The 14735-nt window shown below is 32.8% G+C and overlaps 2 protein-coding genes across 2 annotated transcripts; both read right to left on the reverse strand.

Moving 5' to 3' along the window:
• Positions 1–2587: 2587 nt before the first annotated feature.
• On the reverse strand, positions 2588–4280 carry LOC131595040 (protein ALP1-like). Its single transcript, XM_058867262.1, has one exon. It carries the CDS (start codon positions 4200–4202, stop codon positions 2676–2678), a length of 1527 nt encoding a protein of 508 aa, XP_058723245.1. The 5' UTR covers positions 4203–4280; the 3' UTR covers positions 2588–2675.
• Positions 4281–5429: 1149 nt separating this feature from the next.
• On the reverse strand, positions 5430–13091 carry LOC131597619 (uncharacterized). Its single transcript, XM_058870306.1, has 9 exons — positions 12909–13091; positions 12734–12826; positions 12555–12656; positions 12111–12168; positions 7063–8049; positions 6359–6934; positions 6009–6213; positions 5682–5845; positions 5430–5590 (listed from the first exon to the last, which is right to left on the reverse strand). Exons 1-9 carry the CDS (start codon positions 13089–13091, stop codon positions 5430–5432), a joined length of 2529 nt encoding a protein of 842 aa, XP_058726289.1.
• Between the last annotated feature and the right edge of the window lie 1644 nt (positions 13092–14735).

Here is a 14735-nt window from a genome sequence, read left to right on the forward strand (position 1 = left end):
ACTCTTGATGACTTTCTTTACAAAATTTCCTCTTGACTTGTGAAGAGAATTCGTTGAGGATGTCAAGAATAGTATTTTGCAAAAGAAATCACTAAAAAATGTTGAAAATCGAGGGAGTTATGCCCTTTTGATCATAGAATTAAGAAATTATCCAATTAGGTCTATCTTCTTGAATCAACTTTGAATCCTTTGAAATTTTCTTGCATGATAAAGCATGAGGAGGTACATAAGACTTTGAAAATCACTTGATTGTGAAGCTCATAACTTGAGGAAACTTGTTGAAAAAGACATGGAAATAAACACATGAACCTATGAAGTTTCCTTGATGAATCAAGACACATAGTCTTAAGATGAACTTGACAAAATGAAGTGGAGTGATGATCCACATGTGACACTTGATTATGAGGAAGTTTCCTTTTGAATTTAATCCATTTATCTTCCATAAATGTCAAGTTAATTGAGGGTCGATCCTCAAAACTCTAGCTTCTAGGAGAAGTGTGGATGCACTTGATTCAATCACCTATTAGGTTTTGAAAGATAAAAGGTATATTTTTGTATTTTGGTTAGTATAACCAAGAAATATTCACAAGCTAAACAAACATGAGTGCTTGGTGATCCCCTAAAGATGGGGAGAGCATAACACCTAAGGTGGAGCTTCAAGATTCCGATCTTGATTAATGATTGCAAAAATGCAAATGATTAGGAGAATCTTAGGGTCAAAAATTGGGGTATGACAACACCCACTTCCAAATTTGTCTTTAGATTATGTGCTCTATTCCTAGTTGTCCTTTTAATCTAATATATGTCAACAAGCTCACTCGTACTCTTGATTGTTCAGTTATTTTTATTGATAATTATGTTTATGTTCAGAGTCGACATACATGACGAGCAATTGGAGCTGGGAGTGAGTTTGGAGGATTATATCATATATATCTATTGGTAGCATGTGCTTTCATTGCTTCTCAAAGATTTACACATCATTATTTGGGTCACCCTAGCCTTAATAAAATGTGTCTTTTAGTTACTAGTTTTTCTAAGCTTTCGTTATTTGAGTGTTAGTCCTGTCAATTAGGAAAACATACTTGCCACACCTATTGTCAACGAGTAAATAAAAGTGACGTGTCACCTTTTGCTTTAGTTTATTATGATATTTGAGGTCCTAGTCGCGTCAAGTAAACTTTAGGACATTATTACTTTGTAACTTTCATCGATGATTTTTCACGATGTATTTGATTTTTTAATGAAAAATCGTTAAGATGTTTTCCAAATATTCCAAAAAATTTATGCCAAAATTAAAAACCAGTTTGACACTTCTATTAAACTTCACACATTGATAATGCTCGTGAATATATGTAATCCTAGTTCCAATCTTTTTTAGCATCACATGAGATTATTCATCAATCATCATGTACCCACTCACCACAGTAAAACGGTGTCACTGAACAAAAAAAAGTCATTTAATGGAAAATGCAATAACTATCATTTAAATCAGTACAATTAATCATTATCTTAAAAAGTGTGAAAATTTTAAAGATTGCATCTATTATGAGACGGAGGGAATATCAATGTAATTTTTAAAATTAGAATAAAATGTTTAATATAAATAAAATTTAATAGAATTATAGTTCTTTTAAGTATTTGTAATTTCAGACACTCCATCTCTAGTGGGAGGTAGCTCTAGTTTAAAATAGATGAATATAAATGGTTGGTTGATGATTTAATCTATAGTATTAATAATTTATTAATATTTTTATAATGTATAAATACAAATAAATTAATAATATGTATAAATCAACAATTTAATTTTTATTAATATGTATTATTAAATTAAATAAATATAAAATATTAATTTAAAATTCCATCTATAATGACAACTCTATAACGACAATTGAGTTGACTTAATAAGACATATGCTTTCTATCACTATTAAAAAAATTTCAAAAATCTTGAGAAGCATTATAAACAAAAGTGAAGAATTTTAAATTATTTAATCCTAGTTTTATTAATATACTTTTCATTTAACTCAATTTTTTAATAAAATAATTAATTCATTAAATATCTACAAAGATTGTTTAATAAATATGTGTTTTAAGTTAAATAAAAAATTTATTTTAAACTAATTTTATATCATTATATATTAAAAAATTATTATCAACCATTTATTTACATCACTATATTAATATATATATATAATTTTTTATTATTAATATTATATCATTAGAGAGACATATTTAAGAATATTTTATTGCGAGAGAAATTAATTGGGCAGCTTAGTTTAATTTTGGGCATGACTCTAAAACATATTGAATTTAAATCCAAATTAATTCCTTTTTACTTTTTGTATTTGCTGCCTTTGCACATGTTACTATCAAAGGCAGACACGGTGACTCCAAGTCCCCACATTCTGACAAGATAAACAGTCAAAAAGCAAAATCGCATCTTATTTGGGTCAGACGTTGGGAAGCAAAGACGAACACGTACTTCTTCTAGTACTGTCACATTTTACAACTCAAAACTTGCGAAAAAAGAAACAACGCGTACCATAAACATTTGACAGTTGACACCAACTATATATATATATCCTGAATTAATAAAAATTTAATTTAATTTAATTTAATCTAAACAAAAATTCATATAGTACAAATAAATTTCATAAATAAAAGACTAAAAAAAAACTACAAAAAACCAGTCCCACCACGACCATGATGTAACAAATAATGAGCAATTCGATCTCTAGCCTTCAACGACTCAACAGAACAAACACCATCCTCAACAACATTTTCATCATCAAAAACCTCAAACTTCCACTCCTCATCCATTTCCTCATTCATAATCTCACAAACATTATGAAGAACACAACACGCCCCAAGAACAACCGGCAAATCCTGCAACTTAATCTCTGTCCTCTTCTTCAAACACCCCCACCTCCCTTTCAATCTCCCAAACGCCTCCTTCCCAACTCTCTCAATCTCACCAATCCTCTCATTAAACCCATGTTGCGTCCACGTCAGATTCTTATGCTTATATGGCACCAAAACCCAATCCGAAACCGGATAACCCGAATTCCCAACTATCCATATATCTTTCAAGTTACCTCTTTTCGCTCTCTCATATAAAGCACTTTTCTCCAACACTTCACTATCTGGCATCGAACCGGGCCAACCTATACACACATCGTTAAAAACCCCTTTCGAGTTAACCACTCCTTGAACCGTTATCGAGTAACTCGTTTTCTGGTTCCTTTCTGTATGTCTTTTATTGTAATACAAACCAACATTCACTTTAGGCGCTATAATAGGTATATGAGTGGTGTACATTGTGCCACCTACATTCGGAATACCGAAAATACCCTCGAATTCTTGTTTTGTTTTCTGCATTGTTTCTTCGTCTGGCCATCTGAGAAATTTCGGCATTAGTACTGTTCTTATAGCGGAAGAAACTTCTAATACGAGTTTATGACAAGTCGATATTCCTAAACCGAATTTCTTCGAAACAAGGCGGAGCGGGTCGCCGGTCGCGAGGCGGTATAAACATACCGCCACGCGCTGGCGAACCGGAATCGCGTCGCGGAGGGTTGTGTTTTTCTTTGTGACTGATGAGTCGAGTTCGTCGCAGATCATGTTGAATGTTGGTTTACTCATCCGGAAGCATTTCCGGAATTCGTCGTCCGGGAAGTTTTCACGGTTGCAATTCTCCCACCAGTTGTTAGACCGGTCTTTTACCCATAGGCGCCGTTGGTGCGGGTGGTTGATTTCTTTGGATTCTGAACCGGTTTGGGTTGAGAGTGGTTGGTCTGAACCGGATGCAATTAGGGAAGCAGCTGTGATAGTATTGAGACGGGTTTTTTTGGATTTGGTGTGATGGGATTGGTCTAACTCGGTGTAGTGATTTTGAAGATGTTCCATGTAGTTGTTCATGGTTTGGGTTTGGTTTTTGAAGATGGAATTGGACATGGATTTGTGTTGCTGTGAATCGAGTAACCGGTTTTGTTGTTCGGTGGTTTCTTCTTGTTCTAAGAGAAGGAGTGAAGCTAGGATATCCTTAATGTTGTTGTTTTGTTTTTGTTGTTTGTGTGGTCTTTCTTGGGTAGGTTCAAGGTTACGTTTCTTCATGTTGTTGTTTGTTGGGTTGATGAGGATGTCTTGGAAGAGGTTATTATAGTCTTCTTGGGTGAGAAATGGAAGATGAGTGTTAATTTCCATTGAATTTGGATTTGACTAAGGACGGTGTTGTTTTGTGGGTTGAGATTAGAATGGTTGAAGTTTGAATGAGGAAAGTTCAGAGATTTATAAGGTAAAGGAAAAAGGAAGCGTGTGAGGTAGTGTGAACGCGATTGGATTGGGTGTGGGGTTTGACGGTGACTCTGACTAAAGGGTGTTTTGTGGATTTGGAATGATCATTGTTTGTTTGGGGAACCGTGGGTTTTTACGCGGTATTGGATTAATTTTAGATGTTTTTATTCAAAATAAATAAGCAAAGATTTAGAGACACTTCCAATATTTTACAAGGGTTATGCTAGTAATTTGCATTTAAAAAGACTAACAAAGTGAATGATTTAATTTTTTAAATTTGAAAAAAATAATAATATACAAGTTTCAAAGTAAAAATTTTATATTTAATTTTTAAATGTGGACTCTTAAGATATAAGTTAACATTTTCTTTTTTTATTATAATTTAAATGTGACAATTTCACACAATTTTTAAAAATTCAATAAATAAAAAATATGTTTATTAATTATTGATGTAATTTTATTATAGTAATATGATCTTGCAAAGTTTTGAGCTATTCATTAATGAGAGGTGAACTTAAGTTTGACATTGCATTTTAAAGAAGGTACTGTCTCTTAATTTTTCTAGGCAACATTCATATGGAACATTGACATCTCGCATAGTAAGTCTGTTTCAGTTTGAGAGATTCTTCATTACAAGCTTCTTATCGAAAACAATGTTTTAAAAACCGGACCGGTCATCAAATCGGTGAGGATACTGAGTTACTGGTTCATCGGTCGAACCACTGGGTCACTGGTCGAACCGCATGACCAAACCGGATTAAGTCATTATAACAAAACTATATGGGTATAAAACCGGTCAAACCGGATCATTCAATCTCTAAAAAAAGTATAACTAGCACTTAAAAGTTGATCCATTAACAACATAATCTATAAATAAGGCTCTTAAAAATCACAAATTCAAAAGTTGTGTATTAGGTGCTGAAAATACTAATAATCCATATAATTTAAGGCTCTTAAAAAGCACAAATATAGTTTGCTCAGCACTTAAAAATCACAATTTTAGTTCAAATTTAAACTAAGTATTACACATAACAGAGTAGTACAAATTACAAAGATCAAATTGCAACATAAACTAATTAAGTACTTTAGAATAAAAACACTCAAATATCTATTAAATTTAGTTCCAAGGAGATAAAATTATCTCAATGTTTGGATCTCCTTCAATATCAAAATCATCTCCCGCAAAATCAATCGCATTTGCAACATCTTCCCATCAATGATATCATTACTTTGGTTGTTTTCTCCGGAGTTAAGTGGTGCATCTCCCTCAACATCAACCTCATCCAAATTTAATTCATCTATAACAACATCAATTTATAGAGTTTAGAAATTGACATATTTTAAGAAATTAAAATAACATAATTGTAATCACAAAAATTAATACCATACCAATATCATTTGAAATAGGTTGAATTGTCATACTAGCAAGATCCTTGCGTAGTGCTTCCACCTCCTCAACGGTCAAGAATGGTGGTGAATCCTCCAACACCCAATTAGAATGATCATCAAGTGTTTCAAAATTGATAGGGTCATAATTTTGTTTCTTCTTGGTCCTATAAATCACTGAGGAATCAAACAATAATATATATTCTTAACAAACCAAGAAATATCACATATTCTTAAGTATAGAACCATATATTTTTCTTAATAAAACAAACAATATCATATATTCTTAACTATAGAACCATAGCATATAAAACATAATAAGTGCAATACCTATTTTGTAGCCGTAGGTTGTAACGGACATAAACAAGATCATTAAGCTTTTGATGCTTCAGCCTATTTCTCTTTTTTGAATGAATATGTTCAAACACACTCCAATTTCGCTCACAACAAGATGCACTACAAGTTTGACTCAAAATTCGAATAGCCAATTTTTGCAAATTAGGCGCTTCGGTTCCATACGTATCCCACCATTGATCTAGAATAATGCATGTGAAAAAATTACAAAACATTTTAAAATACTTGTCAATGACATTGTACAAAAATACATAAAGGTTATCATATAATTTTACCTGGAAAAACTTCATCTCAGTTTTCTACAGCTGTTGTCCTTCCAAAACTACCTTCACAATTTTTGAATGACGTCATCTCAGCAGTTAATTTAGATCGGAAGTCCTTGCTATCATAAACATACTTTTCAATGACATCCAAAAGGCCTTGAGTGGTGGACTTGTTTTTTTTTTCATATTTTGGATTGAATCTACAAGATGGATTTAACCAATAACCAGCCGCATGGAGATTTTTGCGAAGTTGTGCATCCCAACGGTTATCCAAGATCTTCAAATAAGGCTCTACTTTCAACTTATTTCTTCTAAACCTCTTTTCAATCTCCTCTCTTGCTTTATACATAGCTCGGTAGAGATATCTCATAGCCAGTTTATCTTCACTATCAACAATGCGCAACACACGTACAAGAGGTTCTGTAATTTTCACTATGTCAGCACATTTAGACCAAAAGCTTGAGTCTAAGACTTGTTCCACAAATTGCTTTGCCTTGACATATTTGGAATAAGTTGTGGTTGTCCACTCTTTGGATGTTACCATGGCTCTTAGTGCATCTTTATGAGACAGAATACTTTGCAATGCAATGAAATTAGTAGCAAAGTGGGTTGGAGCGGGACGAAGTATTTCTCTTCCACCTGTATGTTGTCTCATCAAATACAATGAAAAACAATGATTATATATGTATTTGGTAATTTTTGAAGCTTGTGACATTGCTCACATACTTCCTTTAATTTCCCCATGTCTTGCAACATCAAATTAATACAGTGTACTGCACAAGGAGACCAAAACAACTTAGGAAACTCCCTTTCCAACAACTTTCCAGCAGCAACATAATTCGCAGCATTATCTGTAACTATTTGAACAACATTTTCCTGGCCAACATACAACACTATTTCCTTGAAAAGCTTAAACAATGTGTCTGCAGTTTTAGAAGCACCAGAGGCATCAACTGACTTTATGAAAACAGTCCCTTTGGGGCAATAAACTAAAAAGTTGATAAGAGTTCTCCTACAACGATCAATCCACCCATCTACTATAAGAGTACAACCTGTATCCTTCCAGATAGAACAATATTGCTCTATTTGTATCTTCACGTCATCAACCCACTTATTTAACAAATTACCACGAAGAGCATGCATGGTAGGAACTTTATATCCAGCACCCATGCAACAAAGAGCATCAACTGCAGGTTGAAAATACGGAGAATTTGCAGCATTGAAAGGAATATATGCATCAATAAACCACTTGGCAATAGCAAGATCACATTTTTCTACCACTTCTTTACTTTGCATCACACTTTTTAAAGTAGGCTGAGCTCCCGGAGTTGTTCTGGGTAAAAAATAAGTACCAATGCGAGCGTCATTCTTTTTAGATGCACCAACTCGTGGGTTTGTTTGTACTTGCAATTCACCCTCATCCGTAGTAAATGACTCGCTTTCAGCCACATCTGAAGTTTTTCTTTTCTTGCTCCGATTGAAATGTTGTTTCATCTGAAAACGAACTTCTGCAGGCACTGAATTACAAATTTCAACATTTCCTACTATTCCAACCAAGTGTTGTTTTACCCTGTGAATTTCACCTCCACCAAAAGCTTTGTGACAATATATGCAAACAAGAGATTTTCCATCCGGACTTTTAGTACAATGTGCCCAAGCTATATAAGTTTTTCCTCTAATATTAGTTTGAACTAAACTTTGAGCTGAAGAGGCACGGTGGTTGTGATGATGGTGTTTCAGAAGATGCCATTTTCCTATAAAAATAAAATAGTTCAATATAATACTTATTAGAAGCAATTCAATATAAAACAGTTCAGAAGCAGCAGCATGTCAATCTGGTTTGCATGATACGGGACATGTTAGAGTATACTATATATATAGAATAATATTAGTAACAACATATATATCCTAAATATTAGTAATAATATATAGAATAAGATTAGTAACAGCATGCTAGAGTCATTTAGTAACATCATGTATATCCTAAATATTAGTAATACTATATAAAATAATATTAGTAACAACATGTATATCTTATTGATAGTAGTTCAAAAGCAGTAGCATATCAAGCATGTAGAGAATTAATATTTTTTTAATATAATGACAAGTTTCTGTGTTTATGGTTTATCCTAAATTAAGAATTAAAATTGATAGTGGCTAATGTATTGTATTGCTGTTCTCCATTTGTTTTGATTGAAATAATTGGAAAATAAAAACATATGGAAAATAAAATATTTTGAAATAATTGGAAAATAAATTGATAGCTAATCATGCATTTCACGGATAAGAGAATATCAATTCAATTCAACAACAACAAAAAGTTGTTCAAAAAAACATATCAATTGCTCCGGCCAATGTTTTAAAAACATTGAAAAACACATGTATTAAGGTATTAATTAAAGGTGGAGATTTTGGTTAATAGGTTAAAAAATTTACAAGTGATATCCCTACCATATTAAACTAATGTATCTGATGCTTAGATTTGTGTACATAAAGTATTTGTATATGAAGATAGTAAAAAAAATAAGAATGATAGAAAGAGTTTGTCAGCAAGAGGCGTGAACCGTGAAACAGGAAAAGGGGCTGCATTGCTTTGAAGGATTCATATTTCCAGCAAACAAACACTCAATTGCAGATCAAAGATGAATGGAAACAGAGGAAACAAAAAACACCCTAAAAATTAAACTAACCCTAAAACTTAAACTAACCTAATCTTTAACACATATATGACTATATAGATCAAAGATGAATGGAAACAGAAGGAATATTGAACCTGGAAAGTGATGGTGGTGCAGCGGGAAGCAAGCGGCGGCGCAGTGGTGGGAGTATAAGCTAGGTTGAGTTCTGAATCTGAGTTTCTTTTTCTTTCTTCAATACGTTGGAACAGGAAAACTCAAAATCATATTTTTTTCTGTAATTTCTAAAACTCAAAACAACGTCGTTTTGAGAAGAAAAAAATTTTAAAAAAAAGTCAGACATTGGACTGTCGGTTTACGGAAACCACCGGTTTCTCGGTTTTATCTGGTCCAACCCGGTTTTTGCGTTTTTCCACCGGTTTTGCGACAATCCCGATCAAGCTTTTGAACCATACCGGTTACTGGTCCGGTTCCCGATTCAACCGGTCCGACCGCCCGGTCCGGTTTTTAAAATATTGACTGAAAGTATGGTTATATCTAGAGGTATCTCTTTGGCATCCGTTTGATGCTTGTGCAATCTACAGTTAAGAGTGCATCACACTTGTTTTTCAGTGCAGTTTTGTCAAGATCCTTTGGAAATAGCTTACAAGAAAGGCATGGATTCTCTCCACTCTCAGTTCCCTTGAAGACTGGTTTCACTTATACAACATTTCAATTCTAGCAATTTCAAGAACAAAAGCCCTTTTCAAGATTGTTCGTAACTTCATTCCGACTCTGACACGCGAACACGCAACAACAACACATTTATATCATACACTTCATAATTATACAATCTCATAACAACAATTGCAACCAATTATCATTCCAACAACAATCATCATAACAACATAGAATTCATAAATCAACAATCATCAAAATTATCACATAACGAAAAATCCCCAAAACCCCAAATTATATCATTATACATAAACCCATATCAAGAATAATAGCATGGAAACCCCCCTTACCTCGAAATTGCTCAGAAAATCCTGAGGAGATTGATTCTTGAAATTACCCTAGTCCTCCCTTGATCTTCCTCTCTAGCTTGTTCTTCTTCCTCTTCTCACTTCTACGATGTTTTTTCACTTTTCTACGTAACTCTTCCTTTTCTCAACTTCTAATTCTCTTTTATTCCAATACTAACCCTTAGACCTCTAATACTTAATTCCAACCTTACCCTTCCCTAATTAAATAATTATTTATTAAATCACTAAATATTCATTATATTATTCTACTAATAATAATAATATTAATAATAATAATATTAATAATAATAATATCAATCTTTAACACATATATGACAATATAGATCAAAGATGAATGGAAACAGAAGGAATATTGAACCTAGAAAGTGACGGTGGTGCAGCGGGAAGCAAGCGGCGGCGCAGTGGTGGGAGTATAAGCTAGGTTGAGTTCTGAATCTGAGTTTCTTTTTCTTTCTTCAATACGTTGGAACAGGAAAACTCAAAATCATATTTTTTTTCTGTAATTTCTAAAACTCAAAACAACGTCGTTTTGAGAAGAAAAAAATTTTAAAAGAAAAGTCAGACATTGGACCGTCGGTTTCCCGGTTTTCTCCGGTCCAACCTGGTTTTTGCGTTTTTCCACAGGTTTTGTGACAATCCCGATCAAGCTTTCGAACCATTCCGGTTACTGGTCCGGTTCCCGGTTCAACCGGTCAGACCGCCCGGTCTGGTTTTTAAAATATTGACTGAAAGTATGGTTATATCTAGAGGTATCTCTTTGGCATCCGTTTGATGCTTGTGCAATCTACAGTTAAGAGTGCATCACACTTGTTTTTCAGTGCAGTTTTGTCAAGATCCTTTGGAAATAGCTTACCAGAAAGGCATGGATTCTCTCCACTCTCAGTTCCCTCGAAGACTGGTTTCACTTATACAACATTGGCACATCTTATAAAGTTGATTTGGTGTTGAAGGCAACTATCATTTACACTCTAAATCAAATTTGGTACTCCATAATGACTTCAAGCATAATAACTAGAAGCATAGCTGCAGGAACTCCATTATCCGAATTCTGGCTCAGACTAAGATGGTTGGAAATAATTTTGTCAATCATTCTTTCATCTAAATTTATATTTTGTTTTGATAAAGGCCTTTGATGTTAAAATACGTCATCCTAGAGCCCCTAACATTAAAGAAGTTCTCTGGTCCCCTCCAAATAAGGGATGGTACAAGTGTAATAATGGCGAAGTGTATTCTCCTAATACAAATGCGCTCATGGATATGGTGGCATTTTTAGTAACAATAATGGAGAGTGTTTGTTAGCCTTTACAGAAAATTTATTAACTGCATCCTCGTTATATGCTGAATTCTCTACTATTTTGAAAGCTATTGATATTGCAAAAGTTTGTGGTTGGCGCAAGCTCACTACAAAAAAAGCGTTCGATTTGCGGGGGGTTTATACCCATTTTGAGGGGGTTTATGACCTCCGTAACGTATTTTGCGGGATTTGTTAAAACTCCCGAAGTTACGATTCCCATAGTATATATGCGGGGGTTCTGACCAACAGCTGGTATCAAACTGCAGGGGTTGTTTTTCGGAGGTTGTAAACCTCCACAATATGTAGAGTTAATTTGAGGCATTCCTCAACCGCCTCTAACATCATATTAATACATTTTTTAATTTATTTTTTAAATTGTTTTGTGGGGATTTGGAACCTCCACAATAAATAATATGTTTTATTTTGTATTCATATTTATCAATTAATTTTTGGTTAATTAATTATTTTTAGATAATTATATTAAAAAAATTATTTACCTTTTTTATTTTTTGCTGTATTGAAAAAAAATTTACACTATGTTTTTTATTATAATAATTGTTATTAGATATTAAATGTAATTACTATACTACAAAAATTTTAAAAAATAAAATAAAATTACCAGTATAACATAATTCTATTTAACATGAAACCATATAAACCAAATTCATAATAATATCTTCAACTTGAACATGATAATAATGTGTTGTTCAAAAATATTCAGTGTTATATTTAATGTGACAATCAAACACAAATTTAGTCTAACATAACTTTTCATCTAAAGGGTCAAAATAATAAAAATATAGAATATCAATATCAGTCTTGTTCAATCTCTTAATCAAACACACGTCAAATGTTGCTACCACCACAAGCTCCTGTTGCAATCAACAGCGAATTAGGCTCACTTACAACATCACTTGGCTGAAATTATACAAGAAACAATTTATTAGATAAAATACTTAACTAATAATTTATGAATTAAACATTGTTATCAAAATGTATAATATTTTAAAATTATGTATGGGAAAGTCTAAACTAACTATTCAACTTTCAAATGAAGAATAAAAAGGGAAAAATCAAAATGCATGCAAGTAGCATGATTGGTTAATATAGAATAAAACAAATAGAAGATACATGAAGTTGTCAGGGATAAATAATACAAGGAACAACTAATAGACATTGCTTATCATGAACCAACTATTAAGCTTTCAAACTGTAATTTAAAAAGTCAACAATAGAATTCTCAAGTTATGGTAATGACTAGATAAACTTGAACATTATTAAGATTGTGCTCGTCATGAACTTACCACAATATTCTTTGCCGCATCATTTACAAACGACCCATCTTTTTTTTTATGGGTTACAATGTATAATTTTCCACGACTAGGTTGTTGTCCGGTTTCCAAAAACTAAAGAAAAATTATGTTAAAATAGATATAAAATCATATCAAATAGTAGAACATACAAAGTTAATTTGTAAAACTACCATCTCATGTCTTTTTCTCGGAAGAGGTTTAGAACCACCGGTATGAGGAATCACTTGCTTGCTACGATTTTCTCTATTTTTGCGACAACGCTCCTATAAAAAATGAATACAAGTTAAGTTATTAATAATATAATTAAAATACAACAATAAATCAATAAAAGTAATTAAAATTCACCATTGTTTCCGGTTTCAAGCAATAATTAAAAAAATGAGCCCATTGAGTTGGATCTACACCAACTGGAACATTACTTATGATTTCATCTCGGGATTGAGATGGATCGTTAAATCTAATCCACAAACTTTGTCTATGTGCAGTCGACTTCTTTGAAATGCTAAGTTTGTAATATCTCTTTGCCATGGTTTCATTAGTGTTAAACTGAAATCGAGGCTTCAAGAGAAAACAAAGTCAAACTTTAGGGATTTAAATATGCAAAGTAAGTCCAATATAGAAGGTGTAACAAATTATTAATACATTCAAATCAGTTTCAAAGCAATTATCAAAATAAGATTTTGGCATGCCTAACTTTCCAGACCACCTTTCAAAATTAATTGGAAATAAATTGGAATTAGTTGCTAATGTTCCATAATATCCTGCTAGCAAACCTTGTGCTTCACCATATGCCGCATATCGGTCATCAAAGTGTACAATTACTCATTCCCCAATAGGTAAATCATTGACTTGCCAATACTTAAGTTTTATCTTCTTAGTAGCTCCTTGTGAATCTTGAGAAATAAAATAAATTATATCATAAATCTATCATAAAAAAGTAAAATAAACTAACAAAATATAGCACATATACCTATTGATTCAACAGTCCAATATTCCACAAATTCACGCCCAACATATTGCCTAGATGTTTAAGATTGTTGTGGAATTTCTAGAGACTCCATTGGCGTTGTACCATTCAATGGTGATGAGTTAGTTGGACTTTGTATTGGAGATGGTTCACTATGATGTGTTTGAAATAAAGAATGAGTTGAATTTTGAGCTTGAGGTAATGAATGGGATGAAGTTGGTGCTTGAGGTAGAGATTGAGATGTAAGATGAACTTGAGTTGGAACTTGAGATGAAGCATGAGCTTGAAGTGGAACTTGAGGTGAAGTATGAACTCTAGGTAGAACTTGATGTGTAAGATGAACTTGGGATGGAACTTGAGATGAAGAATGAGATTGAGGTGGAAATTGAGGAGCTTGGGATGCTTGGGAAACTTGAGGTGAAGTATGAACCTGAGGTGCTTGTGGTGCTTGAGAATGTGTTGCACGTGTAGTTTGCGGTGTTGACTTTAATGGATTTGGGAAACGCTTTTGCTTCGCTATGCCTGCTTATTATAACAAAATAAATAAATTAAACAACTTTTACAAAAAAAACAAGTTATACAAATCAATAAATAATCCAAAAACAAAATTAGTTCACAACTTCCCATCATTTAATAATTATGATTAAAATAACAGTTGTAGAAAAATAAATATTAAATAAACATCAATGTTTGCATCCTCCTAAGCTCCTTTAGATCTGCACACACAGTAGCACATAATGGAGTCTACCTTACCTCATCATCCCAGGTGCAAAACTTTAAATTGATTCTCATAACAAAGAAATTGAAATTGAAAACATTGAAATTGAAAAGTTCTACCTAATATTTTATATACATCGTAATGGCTTGGAATATGTGTATTTTAATCAACTACATCATCATTCAAATGATTTGTAGCTAACTGCACATACTCATCATCATTGTTATTAAAATTCAAAGGATGTTCATGTTCTTCATATGACATGTTTTCATGAACTTCCTCTTCTACTTCTTCCCCCATTTCATACAAATCTCTTGGCTTTAAATGCACGACAACACTCCATCCATTATTAACCAAATCATCAACATAATACACCTATTGAGCTTGAGATGCCTCAATGTACGGATCATGTTCTTCACGATCACCATTATGAATCAATCTATCAAAATTTACACAATTGAAATTCCAAATATCCTTTTTAAACCCT

This window comes from Vicia villosa, linkage group LG4 (assembly GCF_029867415.1).
Source record: "Vicia villosa cultivar HV-30 ecotype Madison, WI linkage group LG4, Vvil1.0, whole genome shotgun sequence".
NCBI lineage: Eukaryota > Viridiplantae > Streptophyta > Magnoliopsida > Fabales > Fabaceae > Vicia > Vicia villosa.

Excerpts from the sequence above, each read along its gene's own strand:
- LOC131597619 (XM_058870306.1), bottom strand. The coding sequence starts at position 13,091 with ATGGCAAAGAGATATTACAAACTTAGCATTTCAAAGAAGTCGACTGCA. Across the intron at positions 12,169-12,554 it reads ATGCGGCAAAGAATATTGTG|CCAAGTGATGTTGTAAGTGA; the intron begins GTAAGTTCATGA and ends GTATAATTTCAG. Across the intron at positions 6,214-6,358 it reads GTCATTCAAAAATTGTGAAG|ATCAATGGTGGGATACGTAT; the intron begins GTAGTTTTGGAA and ends GCATTATTCTAG.
- LOC131595040 (XM_058867262.1), bottom strand. The coding sequence starts at position 4,202 with ATGGAAATTAACACTCATCTTCCATTTCTCACCCAAGAAGACTATAAT.